At 39.7% G+C, this 17633-nt stretch overlaps 1 protein-coding gene across 3 annotated transcripts in view; it reads right to left on the reverse strand.

Moving 5' to 3' along the window:
• Positions 1–17633, reverse strand: part of DIAPH2 (diaphanous related formin 2) — a 166297-nt gene that overhangs the window by 87150 nt on the left and 61514 nt on the right. For all 3 annotated transcript variants that reach the window (XM_088173060.1, XM_088173059.1, XM_088173058.1), the window contains 2 exons: positions 13829–14068; positions 9318–9447 (listed from right to left, as the gene is read on the reverse strand). In XM_088173060.1, coding sequence (XP_088029186.1) covers positions 9318–9447; positions 13829–14068 — 370 coding nt within the window. The remainder of the gene's footprint in view (positions 1–9317; positions 9448–13828; positions 14069–17633) is intronic.

Consider the following 17633-nt stretch of genomic DNA (forward strand, 5'->3'; position numbering starts at 1 on the left):
AAAAAAAAAAATATAAAAGAGGGGACTGTAAAGAACTGCTGCTTGCTGTGTGACAAACTATTCTAATGACCAGCACTGAGATGATAATTTGGATTAAACTGCCCTTAATTGACACATCCTGGGAGCCAAAAAATGACAGCACCGTTGTGGAGGTGAAGCAATCCCACATCACAAAGAAACCCCAGGCCTGGGTGAAAAATGACAGAGGCTCTGCAGAGCAACTCCTGCTCCAGCTGGAGAACTAAAACAATCTCAACTCCAAATATTGGCTTTTTTTTTTGGGCATGAGGTGCATTTGTCAGGCTCGTTTTTATCACAAACCCCGAGCCTCTCTTTGTCTCCCCTTGCACAGTTCTTTTAGAAAAAAACAGAGACTCCCAAGACCCCTCTCCCCCAGTGCAGCCAAGAAAAGTAAATTACTCTTTTTTTTAAAGGAGTTTTTATTCTCTTTTGCTGGAAAACAGTTTACCCAAAAGTTCCACTAAGAATTTTCTAAAGAACCATTTATTTCTCGATTTTCTCGCTATTAAAAAGCAAAAAAAAAAAAAAATGGTGCTGTGACTACACAGAGTAGAAGGAAATTGAGTCATGATGGCCTGAAATGCAGCACACAGGAAATAAAAATCTGGTAAATAAGGAAGCTGTTCCCAGAAGAAAGTCAATTTTCTCTTCTTTCTAAGTAACGACTCACATCAGCCATAACACTGATTTCACGAGCGTGTTCAAATCCATAAGGCACCAATAGAGCTGCCTTTATTGCAGCCATTATCTTGATTTTATTTTCAATTTTATCCATTTTATACTGGGTACCAAAGGAACTACTAATCATGTAATCCTAGAATTATAGTGGAAGGTTTTTAAGCTTAGTTCAACTGGGGTGGGAAACTATATTGACCACAGAATCCTTGTAGCTTTTAAATTCACATTTGAGAGTTAACCTTGAAATCAACCACTAAAACATTCTGAATAGCACAAATTATCAAAGCTTTTAGGTTATGGTTGCATTAGTTTAATCATTTGATATTTTGATCAAAGCACTCATTTTTGCTTGAACTGAAGAACTTGAATTACTGTAATATTTTTATGGGCTGTTCTGGAGTTGGAGAGAGGACAAACAGCATTGAAGGAAAATGCTGGAACTGAAAAATAAATGAGCAAGATTCAAATGGTCACTCAGAACAGCAGCTGGTACATAAACAGGCAGCATAACAAAGTTGAACTGCTTGCAGCTTTCTGGAAATATTTAAATGCACCAGGTAGCAAAAGTTGATTTTTGTGTGGTATTCAAAGGTGCAAAGAAATTCAGCAAGCAATGAGAAATAACTGTTAACCTTTAATAACTGTTAACCTTTGTGGTGAAGATGGATGGAAAGAGTTTCCAGTAACATCCTTCAATAAAACTGAGCTCAGAAAGCCCCAGGAAGGAACCTTTGAAAGCAGGAATTCTATCCAAGCAAGAAGGCTGCACCCTAAAGCTGTGCTTCCCATAATTAACTTCTGTATTCACACTCAATTAACAAAAGAAATGTAGAATATGCCATTCTGTTCACTTTTTCTTCCCCCTGGCCCAGGCAAATGTACAAGTTTCTGTTCAGATAATTTATGAAGTTGTTGTTCTGCAAGACAAATTTCAAAAGATGACAGAGCAGGGAACATATATATATATAGACTATAATAAAATATCTGCATTTCCTCCCATAAACCCTTTTATTAGAGATTTACTACTTCAGTAATGTGCAAAGGAATCAACATGAATACCTTCTACTTTCAGGGAAATTCAATGTAAATTTCTTCAAACTCTTGCAAGGTTTTAATTTATGAAAGCATAAATTCTACTTGCAGCACAAAGCCATTTCCTTGAAACCATTTCAAACCCTGAGCAGCCTCTCCCCTGCACTCCTCCAAGACAGAGGCTTGTTCACCTTCCATCTGCCCAGCACTCCACAGGAAAATTAGGAATTTCACAAAACTGCTCTCAAAAATGGACTTGGAAGGCAGAATTTAGCCTTCAGTGGCAAGGACTCAATGACAAAGCCTCTGTGGAGCAGCCACTCCAATATTATTTACTTCATGTTGCAGGAAGAGAGAAAAAACAACTAAATGCAATACAGAAATAACTGATGTCAAGGCAGGAACATGCAGCAAGTACAGAAAATGAGGAAAGCATAAAAAAAACAAAGCCCAGCATCAGCAGCCACCAGAAAAAAATCCCTGTGTGTAACCCCAGACACTCAAGGATGGGCAGATCCCCCCCCAAAAAAAAAGGGGAAGCAACCCAAAGGATGCCTGGCCATTTATTTCCTTGTATTAGCAAAGATAAAAGGTTTGCTAATTTCCAAATTAATACAAATCAGCAGCAGTGAAGAACCAACCTCACAGGACAGGGGAGATTCCCATCCCCAGTGGAAAGGCAGCACTCAGGAAATCACAAAGTTGGAGAATTGGAGAGTCAGGAAAATTGGCTGACACAGGGAATGGTGAAGACAAAGCATCAATGAGTTCAGAAAGAAATGATGTGGATTCTTGGGCAACAGGTTGAGAAAAGGTGTCAAAAATAAGAGGCAGGGATGGAATTTTTGAAGTCTCTGTGAACACCTGCAGGTGGTGGGAGAAACAGCTGGAGGAACTGCAGTGTTCTCCCCAAAACTCTGTGTAAAAACCCACAGAAACCCCCAAACCTATATATGGACCAGTCCTCAAGGCCAAAGAGAGGAAAAAAAAGGCAGCAAAATTTCTTAATCTGTGCCCAATTGTGTCGATGTGGCCCCTAGTTCAGCCCTAAGGAAAGGCTGGCAGAGAGCACCTGCAAGGTGGAAATGCAGCACCTTGAATAGTGCACCTCAAACCCTGGGGATAAAAGGATTTATGAGACAAAGAAAAAAAGCCAACAGAAGTTCAAGTTGTGTTTCACCTCAGTGCAGGAGCACTGTGACACACAGAGCTAACATGAACAAGGTGATGTGGAATTTGTCCTGTCAGTGACAGAGCAACACAAACTCCATCCATCCATCCATCCATGTTGTCCCTGCACAAATACTGAATGCTACTCCATCATACATCCTTAAATCTTGGACTGATTAAAAGATTATTTTGAATATTATTATTTAATTACGGTAGAAAATCACCACCACTGAAGAGATGGCACAATATTATTCTGCCATGGAAGGTAATAATTTCCTTCACCTTATTATTTCTCTTCTACTAATTGCTCCTCTGAAAACAACCCTGAAACCAATCCTATCCACTTATTTTAGACAGCAGTTGCAGCCTGCACGCTAAGGAAGGCTTAGTGAGTGTCTGCTAGAGCAGTTCAGTCCCAGAAAATGCTCCAAGCACTTAATCTCACATTGATGGTGAGCACTAGCTGGTCCCTGGAGCCAAGCTAAGCTTTTTGTATTTACATTAATACAGCAATAGCACCAGAGGTCAGACTAATCCCTTCTAAAATAAGATTGCAGCAGAGTCCTCCCCACAACAAGAGGTGAAATGATACATTTTGATTAGGTGCAGTGCCTCTTGCATAAGAAATTTAACTGGTCTCTGATCATGATGCAGAACTGGGATGGCCATGTCCACAGCTGGAAAAAGCTCTAAGTGAAAGCCAACAACATAAATTACTTCAGTGAGCAAAAACAAGTCTGTAGGAAGCAAATGAACTCATGGATTTTTAAGTCTAGACAGCATTTGCACCATAACTACATTGTAAGCATACTAATGACTATTTATTTCTTATTGCCTGAGGGCAGATGGAAAGTCTTTCACAAAGGAATGAGAGGCAGTTCGGAGGGAAATGGGTGAGCAAGGACATAATCTGCAGGAATTACAAGCATTGATTACTCAATTGGTACCAAGCAAGTTTCTATTTGCTAAGACAATAAATGCTGAAACACCTCAGGGTCGAAGGGGAAGAACAGCTCCCACCTTACCCAGCCAGAGGAGCCACCATTCTCCTTTTCCAAAAACTGGCAAAGGTTTCTGACACACAGTCCTGGTGCTTAACATCCAATCCATGGTGCAGAACAGACTTTGACCCCGACAGAATCTCCCCTGCACTCTTTCAAGTTTAGGACTAAGAGCAGCTCTGCCCAAATGGCAATGTTTTGTTTATATCCTATTACTGTGTACTGGAATTTGATCTGAGGGGGCTGCAAAGCAGAATTTTTAACAGATTTCACTCGTGGATTTGCATGCTGAGGTTTCCTTGCCCAGCAGAGCCTCTGCTCTCAGCTCTGCAGGGGAAGAAGGCAGGGCCAGAGCTGTGCTCCACCTTTCCAGGTGAACAGATTTACAGGGGTGAGCCAATGGAAAAGCCCTTTGTGAGAACCCAGCAATAACTCCTGGTTTGAGTTTAATGAGAGATTCAGTCTCAGTCTCAGTGAGTGCCACCCTCCTGCTGTCCCTTAGGAGCAGCCCTTCCCACGTTCACCCCCCTGACAGCAGACAAGGGCACAGTATCAGCTCTTCACTGAACTGACTCCTCACATCACAACTACAGCTCTTGCAGAAAACTGATGTCCCAGTTTCAGAAAAGCAGGCAGGAGCACTGGAGTGATGGGTGAGAGCAGCTCTGCAATCAGCACAGCTCTCCTGGCAATGGGGGCTGGCACCTCCACAAACTCGCCCCACTTTGATGTTGACTGAATTACAAATGTCTTTTCAAGATCTCAGAAGTTGAGTTTATTTTTTTCAAAGAGCTTCTAATGACACAATGAGTTTGTATTAAATGAGCAGGCTGAAGCAGGGGTGTCAGACAAATTGCAAACGAGGCAGAGGAGACAAACACCGAGCCAGGAATGCACAGAGAAGGAGCAAAGCTGCTGCCACACCAACCTGCTGCTGATGGGAAAACTCACAGACATCTTGGGAACTTCATCCAACTCAAACCTGCCCTTCCTGACTGCCTGACCCACTGCCACAACTCCCTCCCAGCCATCCAAGTGCAAATTCGACCACAGGCAGGCAGAAGAAAGAACAAAGTGCCATCCTGGAGCTTTTGCCTCTCTCTAGGGGCTTGTATTAAGGAATTCTAAATGGATTACACAACTTAAGACATTTAAAGCAATCCTCACTTCTGAATTGGTTTAACTACAGCCAGAAATTCTTAAATGCTTTAATTTCTTTAATAAGCAACAGCCCATGAGAGTCATTTGGACTGTTCTTTCATTTTGCCCTTGATACTTAGACTGGAGGGAGAGGAGCAGAGCCTTAAAATGCAAGCCATACAGAAAGCTCTTAATGGAGATTCCAAATTATAACTTCAAAATGTAGCTCCAGAATGCAGAACAACCACAGTTCTGTACAGCATTTATTACACACAGACAGCAACTAAAAAAAATAAAAAAAATAAAATCCTCAAAGCCTTCACAGACCGGGGGAATTCACTGAGCAATTTTTGCAGAGTTTAAGGCAATCCAGAACCTCAGTGAGGCTCCAAAAGGATCTCGCAGAGAAATTGAGGCTTGGAACTGGAGCACCAGAAGTGTCTGGGAGCTTTGTGCCTTCCACCACTCCTGGGCCAGAATGGGCAAAAATCTGTTTCAGCAATTTCAACTGGGCAAGGTAGAAATGCTGCAGATCTCTCTGCTAAAACACAGATTTGGTTTTTTTTTTGTTTTTTTTTTCTGCTGCAATGAACTATAAAAGTTTTGTTTGACAGAAAAACGGCTGCTGCTTATGAGCATGCTTTAAATTGCTCTACTTCAAAGTGACAGTGGCACAGGATGTTTTAAAATATTTCCCCCATTCTAAAATGATGCCATTAAATCACTGTGAAGTACCTGTATAAAATCTCTAAATTAATACTTTATTACATTATTTGTAATAAAAAGTACACACACATTTGCATTCCCCAGTGTTTCTGATTGCTAATGGCCTTTCTAGAGAGATGCCTCAACCATCAGAACCATATGCTTGCAAATTAATGAAATAAATTTCCATGTCCACATGAGTGACAGAGCTGGGCTGGTGTTATTGGTATTTTTCAGTCCATTGCACAGACCTAATTCACCCCCACAAGGCACCTTTCACTTGATTTTACTTTCAAAAACACTTGAAAAGAACTGTGAAGTGGCACACCTTTGTATCAGGCAAAGAATTCAGTGTGTTAAGTGCTCAAAAAAACCCTTTCTTACTGAAAGAGACTAAAAAACACAGATATTTCTATTCGATGTATCTCAATTTGCTGAGACTGCCCAGACCAAGCAGGTAACAGCTCCAGCAAGAATGTGATCCAAAAAATGAAGACATACCTTTGGTTTATTTTTATGTTTTATTATTTACAGGCACCAGGTTTAAATCATGAACTGGGAGGTAAAACTGTTGCTCTTAATATCTAAAATTAAGTTGCTGTTATAAAATACACGGCTAACTTATTTTAATCATCTTAATTTTGTGTGTTACTCATTTCACTTTGATGATTTCTGGGAGGCTTGACGCTCAGGAAAATCTTAAGTTTTAAAATATATTTATTTTCTGAGTGATTCCAAACTATACTTTTAACTGTCTAGAAATATCTGACTTGTGAGGTACCTCTTGTTTTTGTTTGGAAATTTGACTGAGGCCCAAAATGGGATGGGGAATTTTCCAGGTATTTAATAAAAAGCTGAGGTTCTAAAGTGGTAAGAGCAAAAAGCATGAAAAGCAGCAGGTGGGATGAGAAGAGAAGGAATGTGCCAACAGGGCTGGGCTTGGTTCTAAGGGACAAGAAAAGGGAAAAAGAAAGAAAAGGGAGAAGAAAAAGGAAAAGAAAAGGAAAAAAGAAAGAAGAAGGGGGAAATCGCTGCCATCAAACAAAGCACTTCATCACAGCCTTGTGAGTGCTGATTGGTTTTCCTTTCACATCTGCTTCCAGGAAGAAGAAATGCTTTTCCAATGATCCCTTGATAGTTAATCCCTTTGACCTTTGCCTGTATTTTCCAGAATAAAACTGTTTCCTAATTTATTTTTTACTTTTCATAAACCTGCAGGTTGATCTTCCATCTTTAAAAAGATCAACTATTTTATTATACCTAATATCAGATTATTGAAGATTTTAGTACATGCATGGGCAGTTCATCTAATCCCATTGACCTTTTCATATTAAAATCCAGTTTTATGCTTTATCTGCTCTCTGTTAAAAAAAAAAACAACAAAAAAACCAGCGGTTGTTCAGATGCTGGTTCTTTATTCTTTAAAAATTAAGCTGAACAGGATTTTTTTTTCTTTTCTTTTTACATGGAACTGAGAATCTGAAGCCAAGATTGAGGAGAAGCTGCAGATGCCAAGTGCAGCTTTTGGAAGGTTATGCACAGCTCAAACTACAAGGCTGCCTCTGCCTAAAAAGTTTCAGCATCCACCTCAAGGAATGACACTCACCTGCCCAGCTCATATTTCCTTACTTCAAATTCATGCAGAGATAATATTTGCTGCTAGATTTCTTCCTGTTTTAGGAATAACTGATGTTAGCATCCTCATATCCAAAAGAGGCTTCCCACAGGAAAAAGAAACCAAATTATCCATCTCCAGAAGCACTGGTTTATAAAACACCAAACAATAAATAGGAAGTGCAGATTTCCTCCTTGCACAGAAGCAGCACCAAGTGTGACAGAGCAGATGAACGTGACAATTAACAAACCCCAGAAGGGCCATGGGGAACACTTGATGTAACTTGAACAAATCCCATTTATTCTGCCAAAAACCTGCCTTGCTGCAGAAAGCAAAGAAGGGCTGAGAGAGAAGTTTTGATCATTAAAAATGAGCAGTAATTTATGCTCTGCTAGAAGCCAGTGCTGTTTATAGGAAATGCAGCTTTTATCTTACAGAATGAAACGAATTTCACTGCAATAAAAATCTTTTTCATATATATTCTAAGCATCAGATTTATTAGAGGCTTTGCTCCCATTAATATGCTTTCTCTGTTTAGGATGCTACAGCTTAACTAAACTTTACTGACTCTCAGTTTAATTCCTGAAGTCAACTTAAAGAACATCAGAGGCTTTGAATCAAACTATAAAAATCTCAAAGCTGCGAGGTCAAGTGTCAGCCACACAAGAAAATTCATAAAAGATCATCAAAAGTGCCTGGTAAACCAGAAGACTTGACAAAGAAAGGAAGAAAAAGATTAAAAGTCACCTTGAGAAAAGAATTATCAAGTGGCAGAAAACACTTTTGGAATTTAGATAAGATGCCAAATTGCTACTTGCATAAATGATTTAATTAATATGTTAGTCCATAGAATCAGAGTACCCTGAGCTGGAAAGGGCTCACAAGGATGACTGAGCCCAGCTCCTGGCCCTGCACAGACACCCCAATCATCCCAGATCTGTCCCAGTTTGTCCACAGCAAAGTGAGGCAGGGACACATTTCAGCAATAAAATAAACACAGGTTAAATGCAGGAAAAACCCATGGAAAGGTGTGTGCAAAGTCTGAGAAACAACCAAAAAAAAAAAGTGTGAAGACACAGAGTGTGAAGAAATCTGAGGTGAAACAATGGCAGAGTTGGGTTGATGGATGAACTGTTCCAGGTCCTCAGGAAAACAAGAGCTCTGCTCTCAGCACAGTGTGAGACAGAAGAACACAAACTGAAAGCAAATGATGGCCTAATTAATGAAGTATCTGCCTAAGAGCTAATTACTGCACTCCAGAGAGACACTGACTGATGACACTGGAAAAAGGGAGACAAGAATTTCCAGGTGAAAAGCTGGACAAGCTGGTGGCAATGTGTACCCAGGTACTTCTCACCTCTGTCTTCCTTCACATTCTTGTGCTCAGCCAGGCATTTACCTTCTGATGAAAAGGGCAAATTAAAAATTTGTGTCATCTTCACCCACCAGCTACTTTTGCCTCAGCAGAACGCTCAGCAACAAGAGTGCCACGTGTGTGTGACAGCTTGTGTCACACGAACTCAGCCACCACATCCCCCAGCCTGGCCTGACCCAAAATAATTATTAATTCTTGCCTGGGCAGCACAAGTCAAGTGGGATTTTTGCAGAGCATGTTTGTTATTCTGTCAGGGGTGGGAAGGAGGAATTCTGTGTGGGAAGGCTCCTGTCCCTGTGGAGGGACACTCAGCACCATCACTGCACTGCTGCCACAACTCAGGAGCTTTTCAAGCACCTCACTGAAATAAACTGAATTATTTTCACAGCCTACTACAGAACAAGGGGAGTTGCTCTGTTCCTGTTTTTCCCTCAGCTCAATGAAGACCAGAAAGTCCCAATCCACATGGATGACCAATTCCTACAGGTTACATAATCCTACAATCCCAAATGAAACGGTGCAAGTATTTCATGGCACAGCACACAACTGTTACCTCGACGTGCTCTGGCTCTTGCCTTACCTTTGCTTGCACTCTCAACGTGCTGCAATTCATCTGGGAATTTTAAGATGTCCTTGTAATTCTCCTCACAGATTTCTGCCAGGAAATGCAACAGGGTGGTTTTCTGATCTGATGATTTCGTATCTCGAATCTAAAAAGTGAACACGGGAGAAAACAGACAGAAAAATAAATTCTTACAATGTTTCAATAAAGTGAATATTGCAGACCAAAAAAAAGTTACCTACATGGGTTGCCTGCAAATAAACAGATTCTTTAAAAAATTAAATTCCTGGAATTCTTCATAATTTAGGACTGCAAAAGGAGCCCTATGACATATTTTAAGAAAGGATGATTAATTTTGATGGAACAAGACCTGATGACAGTCCATAAAGTTCTGAGATTTCAGCATTGCCAGTTCAGAATCCCCCAGATTAAAAATAGCTGTGAACAGAAATAAAGCAGAACTGAATTTAGAACATTTCTTCAGTGCCATAAAGGCCAAATCTCTAAAAAAAAATCCCTGAAATGCTGCCTAGCTGGACATCATGCAAACAGTCAGAATTGCATTTCGACCAGTCAAATTAAACTAATTCCTTGCTGTAAATCCAGAATTTTTTCTTGGAGGAAAACCTAAACCATGCTGCTTAGGCTAAAGACCTGGAGACCAATTCTATAGTCACAAAATAAATGTCCCCTGCCTTTCTGGAATACAGAATACAAAAAGCAAAGGTAATCCTGACTGTAGCTAAAGGAAATTTAATGCATGCAGTTGTATTTATGAAAAGCTGCAGGAAAACTGTGCACAATGGGCAGCAACAGGTAAATGTGTATTTCTGGTTTTCTTTGGAATGTAGAGGCACTTCTCAGTGGCCTGAAATAAAATCAGTGTTCCTGGAAGTGATAGGAATCTGTTCTCCATGAGCCTGAGTGCATGAACTGCTGAAATCAGGGGGTTTAGTTAAAAAATAAAAATCTGAGCTAATTGTTAGAATCCAGGACCAGTGACATATTTCTTTAAAACCTTATGGCTGAACCCATGGCAGGGTGCACAAGTGTAGACAAAGGAGCATCACGAAATTAAGAGAATGAGAGAACAAATGTCTGAGTTTGCCCATTTTTGTGCAGATGTGGAAAGGGATGTGTGAGCTGATGGGAGATCAAGCACAGGCTGAGATTTCCTCTTATTCACAAAGGCGACACACACAGTAGGTGCATGTAAGAGTTGGAGAGGAGCACACTTGACTTGACAGAGAATTAGTAATGCATCTGGAAAGAATTGTTTTAACAGCATTTTTCTCATCTAGTACAGTTCTTACCCAGAAGTAAGCTACAACATAGACAACAAATGAAATAAAGGATTTATTTAAGAAGAATACATAAATGCGTGTGCAAAATCTCCTATTTGTTTTCTCATTCTCTAAATCACTTGAAGTTCTAATTCTATAATCCTCATGACAGGCTTGCCATCGATGTTCAATTTAATAGAGGCCTTTCAGCTTTAAGGATTACCCTGTTAGGAATAAATGAGTGCAGTGGAAAAAACAAGCTTTTAAAAATATAAGGTATTTAGGCAATTAAGAAAGCAATTTAATTCATACCAATTCAGCGATTAAAGACTAAACAATGCTCAGTAATGGTACACAGTTAAAGGGCTTTAATGTGTTACATACACAGAAGTTCTTCTGACTTGAAAAAAAACCAAAAAAAACTGTAGATTTACTGGCTAAACATCTGCATGGAAAAAAGAAATTGCATTTCAATTTGTCTGTGAACAACAGTAGTGGGATTTGCAGTCTTTGATCTCTCTGACATCATCGAGTGGATAAAGCACTTTTTTTTTTTAAATGGACAAAATTATTTTGCTTTCAAATTACAACATGAACATGTTTTGCCACCAAGAGCAACATCATAACCAGAGTCAGTACTAGCACCTCACAGTAAACACTTACTTAGATCTTGAACAAATGGATCAAATTCATTTCTTTGGCCCAATCAGAAACAAGTCTCTGCTATATTCATCTTTATTTTTAACACAATGGTTATAGATAAATCTGCTTGCTATTTAGAAGCAGCATCTGTACTTTAAAACTCAAGTCCTAAGCCTACTCTGATCATGAAAAATAAGACAGGTGCTGTTTGAGTGCAGTTTAGCACATATTATTTAAACATAAAAATAGAAATGAAAGGTAGCACCTGGACAGGTGCCAGCATGGCAGTGTGCATTCACACCCTATACTCATATTCAATATACACTCATTCCAATAACTCACTCATTATTTTAATTTTTTTTTTGCATATAAATGCAATACTGTTTATATTCAGCTTTTTACTTGCAGTAATTTTGCCCAACAGATATAACATTCCTTGGCTTGTAAAGAACTTAATGGCTCAGCCTGATTTCTGCTGCTCTACACACTCCAGCCAAGTGGATGAAAAGCTAAAAGAGCCCATTAAGTTGTGCTTACAAGACCAGGAGCTGGACTTGGATGAACCTCCTGGGTCCCCTCTAACTCAGGATATTCTATCATTCTATGACTCAGGATAAATTTTTAACACTGTGGTGTTCAAATTTTAAAATACAGGTTTTGAGTCTATGGCCTTTCTTTGCCCAAGAGAGAGAATTTGGGAATAACACATTCAGGTTAAAAATAAATGAAATAAATTGGTAGGTCAGCATGGGCTGCAGAAAGCAGCTCCAGCTGAATGCTGAAGCATCAGTTTGAGGGTCAACACCACGAGATGCAGAACTTGGGAAAGGATTCAAGGCCAAGGTCCACAGAGCACAGCACAGCACGACTCAAATCAAGGGAGACACAGAGGCAGATGTTTCCTTCTGTGAGCCACAAAAACACCACCAGAACAAAACTCTCCCTTTTTCAGAGAGTAAAGCATTTAACCCATCCCATCTCACCAGGAGCCACCACTGCCAGCATGGGGCTGGGCTTTCCCAGGTTCTTCTGGATGCAGCTCTCAGGTGGGAGGGGTAAAGGTGACAGGCAAAGCAAGGAAAAATTCATGTACGAGCCATCACTGCAGTGACACTTTATTACAGCTATAAAAAGGCTCTCTATTGATTTTTATGAGATTATAGACCTTCTCTTAGCCTAGAAATCTGTCCCCCCCTTTCCCACAACGAGGGCTGCTGGACAATAAATGTCCCCTCATCAGTAATACTCAGACTGGATAAACAGCTTGTCTTGTTCTATTTGCACTAGGAACAAAAAGTAACAGAGCAGCACTTAACACATAAACACACATTGATCCAGCCAGAACGCTGCAAAAGCTTTACTCAAACTCAGTTGTTGGTTTTTCACTTGAATTCAGCACCACAGGACCAGCAGCTGGACCTGCACATCCCTAAAACAAACCTCTGGCCTTTCAGTTCCATTGCCACCAAGCACAATTTTGGAGCTCCTGAGGGGGCTCAAAAAGCAGCTGGACCCTTTGGCCATATTAAACAACCACAGCAAATTTCCCCTTTAGTGAATGACTAGAGTTGTCTCCCTCAGCCTGAGCACTTTTCCTGCCATATTTCTATTTTTACAGAGCATTCCATGCTCAGGCAATGGAGATGCTCTGCTGCAGGCACAGCAAGAGCTGCTCTGGCTTGCCAGTCTCGATACATCCCAGGAATTCTGATGTTGATGCCTCTCATTTGAACAAAATTAAGTTCTCTGCCTTCTGCCAAAGGTTGTTTACAAAGCATTTCTATCTTCAATAACATCATACACTGCAATATAACATCCAGAGAGATAATCTGTTTTTAAGGATTTGCAATTACTATTCAGTCATTAGCCTTCTAGCTCAGTCCAGACTGGAGCTGTGCTTTCTTTTATTTTCTTTATCATGTTTTAATAAAAGTTGTAACAAAACCAGATCTCTGTGTACAAAATGACCAGCTCTGTTGTAAAAACATTTCTTTTCCAAAACCAAACATTTATCCCAGATCAATATTTGCGTTTTTTCTTCCCTTTTTTTTTTAGGCTGTATAATGTAAGTACTGCATCCAGTAAACAGACAATTAATTTTAAGATTGTTCAAGAAATAAGCAGAAAAAAAAAAGTCAATACAAAACTCTGGTCTTATTGAGAAGTGAATTCATCACATTAGGATTCCTCATCATGAAATGCAAGTGCTCTGCACATGGAAATATCTACACAGAACTGTTCCAGCCAAAAATGTGCACCCAGACAGGTTCCAGCCAAAAATGTTCCACCTTGCTGATAGCTGACTCAAAAAAAAATTATAAAACTCTTATCATGGGCAGGAAGTGCACTAAATGAGTCAGTGGTGTAAAACAGAAGTTACTATGACAGAAAGCAAAAATAAAGGCTCCCAAATTCTGCCAGGCAAGCGCGAAGGCTGAAATACCTTCCTTAGGAACAAAAAAAAAAGAAAGAGAACTTGGAATTAGCCAGGGAATGTTGGGAATTCTCCCTCATTTCCCTGCCCATTGTCACACCCAGAGGTGCAGGCAGGACAGGATTCTGCTCTTCCCTGCTTGGGACCCTTGGGTGTGTCACAGCTCTCACCTTGCAGAGGAAGCTGATGTTGAAGCCGAGAGATTGGGCGTTTCTGGAGCCAGAGTTCATGTAGTTGCCCAGGAAGAGCACCAGCTCCAGGAGTTTGCTGAAGCTCTCACTCTTCTTGAGCTCCTCACAGGCCAGGGTCACTGCCATGATGTCGGGTTTGATGTTGTTCACGTGCTCCTCGAACATGAGCCGGAACAGGATCCCGTTGAGCCGCGCCCGCAGCATCTTCACCGAGCTCATCTGCACCACAAACCACAGCAGAACAGAAAAACACAAATGGTTATCCATGAGAAAAGCTTGGATTGACAACCCTGATGCTGTGCACACAGCAATCCTACAGCTCCTGCATTTCCAGGATCCTTCCACCTTGGTGTTTCACACACTTGGCAGAAGGGAGCCCAGGACTGATTCCTTCCTGCTCTGATAAAAAGGTGACCACAGCAAAACAGAAAAAAACAAATGGTTATCCATGAGAAAAGCTTGGATTGAAAACCCTGATGCTGTGCAGATCATTGCCTCTCTTGCATTTCCAGCCATCCCAGGATCCTTCCACCTTGGTGTTTCAGACATTTGGCAGAAGGGAGCCCTTCCTGCTCTGATAAAAAGGTGACCACAGCAAAACATAAAAAAATCAAATGGTTATCTATGAGAAAAGCTTGGATTGACAACCCTGATGCTGTGCACACAGCAATCCTACAGCTCCTGCATTTCACTGCCTCTCCTGCATTTCCAGGATCCTTCCACCTTCGTGTTTCACACACTTGGCAGAAGGGAGCCCAGGACTGATTCCTTCCTGCTCTGATAAAAAGATGGGAGGTTATAAATCCTGACATTGTAACAGAGCTACTGAAAATAATTTACAATGCTGATTCATTAATTTAAATCCCCAGGACCAAATTCACTAGGCTAGGTAACAAAATATGGCCATGTCTTTTGTATTTTGCACAAGTGATCAGAGTTATTTCCTCCCACTTAGCACACCGTAATTCACAGGAGAAATTTAAATTAGGAAAAAAAGATGTACTGAGCATTTTTAAACCACTTGAAAATTTTTAATTTAATTGCAAGAATGATTATGTTCCAAATCTATCTCATTTTACTTAGCAGAATAAAAAAGATTTCTTCCCCAGTGTATTCAGCATCAGTGATGTTCCTGAAGCACTGAGTGAGAAAAGCTTTGCTACGTGACAAATCACACATCTTGACTATCAAAACAGGAAGATTTTGATGTGCTCCTGTCTCTGCTGGCCAAAACTTGACCATGGTCCTTTGAGGAACCACAATTTTTCTGCTGGTGTTACGTCCCAACAGCTACCAGAAGCAGCAGCAATAACTTTCCCAGGAAGGACTTGAGTGGCCTGAATAATAATGAATTCATTCTAAAATCAACACAAACACGAAGGCACTCCAGATGGTCTCAAACAATTCCTATGATCAGGCTGGAACAAGGAAGAGGAAAGGATCAGAAAAGAAGCATTTCAGCACAACTAGTGATCTTTTTTTATAAGTCTCCATTGTCACAAATTTCTCTCTGAGTCTCTGTAAGCCAAAATCATTGAAAGTCTTGAAACATTATTCCTCTAATCATTCTGTATTTCAGAAATATCATACTGAAAACATCTGCCTTGAAAGGATCTACTTACACTAATCTGCAGTAGATGGAAATTAAAATTAATCACATAATTTGCTTTAACTTTTGTAGAACAATCTCCAATTGCTGTTTTTACTTAAAATGGCACAGAAGAAAGTCGTTGAAAGCTTTAGATCCCAAAACCAGAGTGCAAGAAAACATGTACAAACCCACAGGAGAGTGTGACACAAACATCTGTGAACAATAATCCTTGAGCTCCAGAGCAGTGTCCTTTCTTCTTTCAGTGAACACTGATCATTTATCAGCTTTGGACCACCAACCCAGCAAGAAGTTTGAATTTCATTCCCTGACCTACATAATATTTTAAAACTGTCTTGAGAATTTCCTAAGAGCTGCTTCGTGTGGGTTGTTTCCTTAAAGCCCAGAACATTTTTATACACATAATGCCCTTTTTATCAGTAGAAGATGGCCATAAATGCAATTTTAGTTCCTCCTGCCCCACCCTACCCTGCTTTCCCCTTTTGTGGGTCTGTTTCTAAATCCAGAGAAAGAATGATCACATCCTGAATTTTGAATAATCTCCTAGAATTAGGTAGGAAGCAAAGCCCACATTCACTTAGAAAGCTCAAATTCTTTATGGCTCTAAATAAAATTAGTGTCAAATAAATAAAACATTCAAACAGGTGCATGCAGCAGCAAGCACTGACTTGCACTGCAAGCAGTGACAGGGACAAGAAAATGGAGATTTTTTTCTTTTCCAGCTGACTGTCAGTGCTGGGCTCCATGGCATTATTTCCCCTTCTGGGCTCTCATAAAGGTCTTGTGTGAACTCTCCACCTAATCAAGTTCTTTATTCAGTTCTTTATGCTTTATTAGCATCATTCAATTCTCAAGCCCTGTATTAAAATGAGGATCAAAGGCTATTGGAGAAAGGCAAAAAGCACAATTAAATTTGCCTCACTTCCTAAGAAAAAGCTGACATTCCTCTAATAAAAATTTGTCAACTTACTAGGACAACTTAGCCTCTTACCTGTGCTATATTAAAATTGCCTTTTTTTCCCCTGGAAACGTTCTAGGAAGATTAATTCTGCAGCAGCTCACAAAATTACAATGAGGCCAAACAAGCAGCCAATAAATTCAATTTAAAAGAGTGAATGACTCTAAAGCAATGCAAGTGCAATAAATGTGAGCAGCTCCCCCCAGCCAGGACTGCTCATGACAGCTGACCTGGTGACACAGGACAAAAGGGACACAGAATATTCAAGTTTATCCAACTCTTCAGTCACATTTATGCTTTTGTAATAGTAAAAATCTTCAACTGGCACTGAAGTGGAAATGCAATTCTTCTCTGAAGTTGCAGCTGTTCCCACAGCATAAAAAAAAATGAACTTTTGAACACAAGGTCTACAAGTAGAATTGAGATAAGACTGTGCCCAGCTGAGTCAATGTCACAAAGCTGATTCAGTTCATCTTTTTCTTGCTCTACTTCAACATCAATGCAAACTTTTTTTTATATATATATATGTAAGAAGTTGTGTTGCCTTTTTTGATCCCAGGATATAACTTCAAAAAGTTCCAATAATTAATTACAATATATAATTGATTTTAACATTTCATCTAAATGAAAATGCAGTTCTAATTTTCATTTACATATCAGCTGAATATTAAGTTAATCATTTGCTAAGTGTGGCTTTTCTACACAAATTTTAAGCAACTTATTCCAAGCTTTATTAAATTTGATGGGTAAAGTGATTATCCAATTAACATATCTTAATAATTAACACACCTAAACTTACATAAAAATAAGAGGATACACTTTAAATAATATTTAGCCTGTGTGCTATTCCTAAAGTCAAAGTTAAGGTTATTATTATGAGAATCTCCAAAATTAATTTGACACATTGGAAAAAAGAACTTTAGTCAAGACTTGAAGTTCAGCTGCATTTCTTCCACTTTAATGGAGAGTTCAGTGATATCAAAATGAGAAACCAACCCAACATTTGAGCACCAATAATGCAATTAAAGGCCTCTGGAAATAAGACAGAAGCAGGAGCTGGAAGGCAAAGTGCTGGTTTTTAATAAAGCAGATGGTAAAGCTGAATAAGCAAACAAGCTCCAGGAAACTTGGTTCCTTCATGAGGCAAACAGCACCATTTGGAAATGTTTGATTAAGCAGTTTTTGCTAATTAATGTTGCATTAAATACTTGGAAACT

The sequence above is a fragment of the Sturnus vulgaris genome, chromosome 14 (assembly GCF_052056855.1).
Source record: "Sturnus vulgaris isolate bStuVul1 chromosome 14, bStuVul1.hap1, whole genome shotgun sequence".
NCBI lineage: Eukaryota > Metazoa > Chordata > Aves > Passeriformes > Sturnidae > Sturnus > Sturnus vulgaris.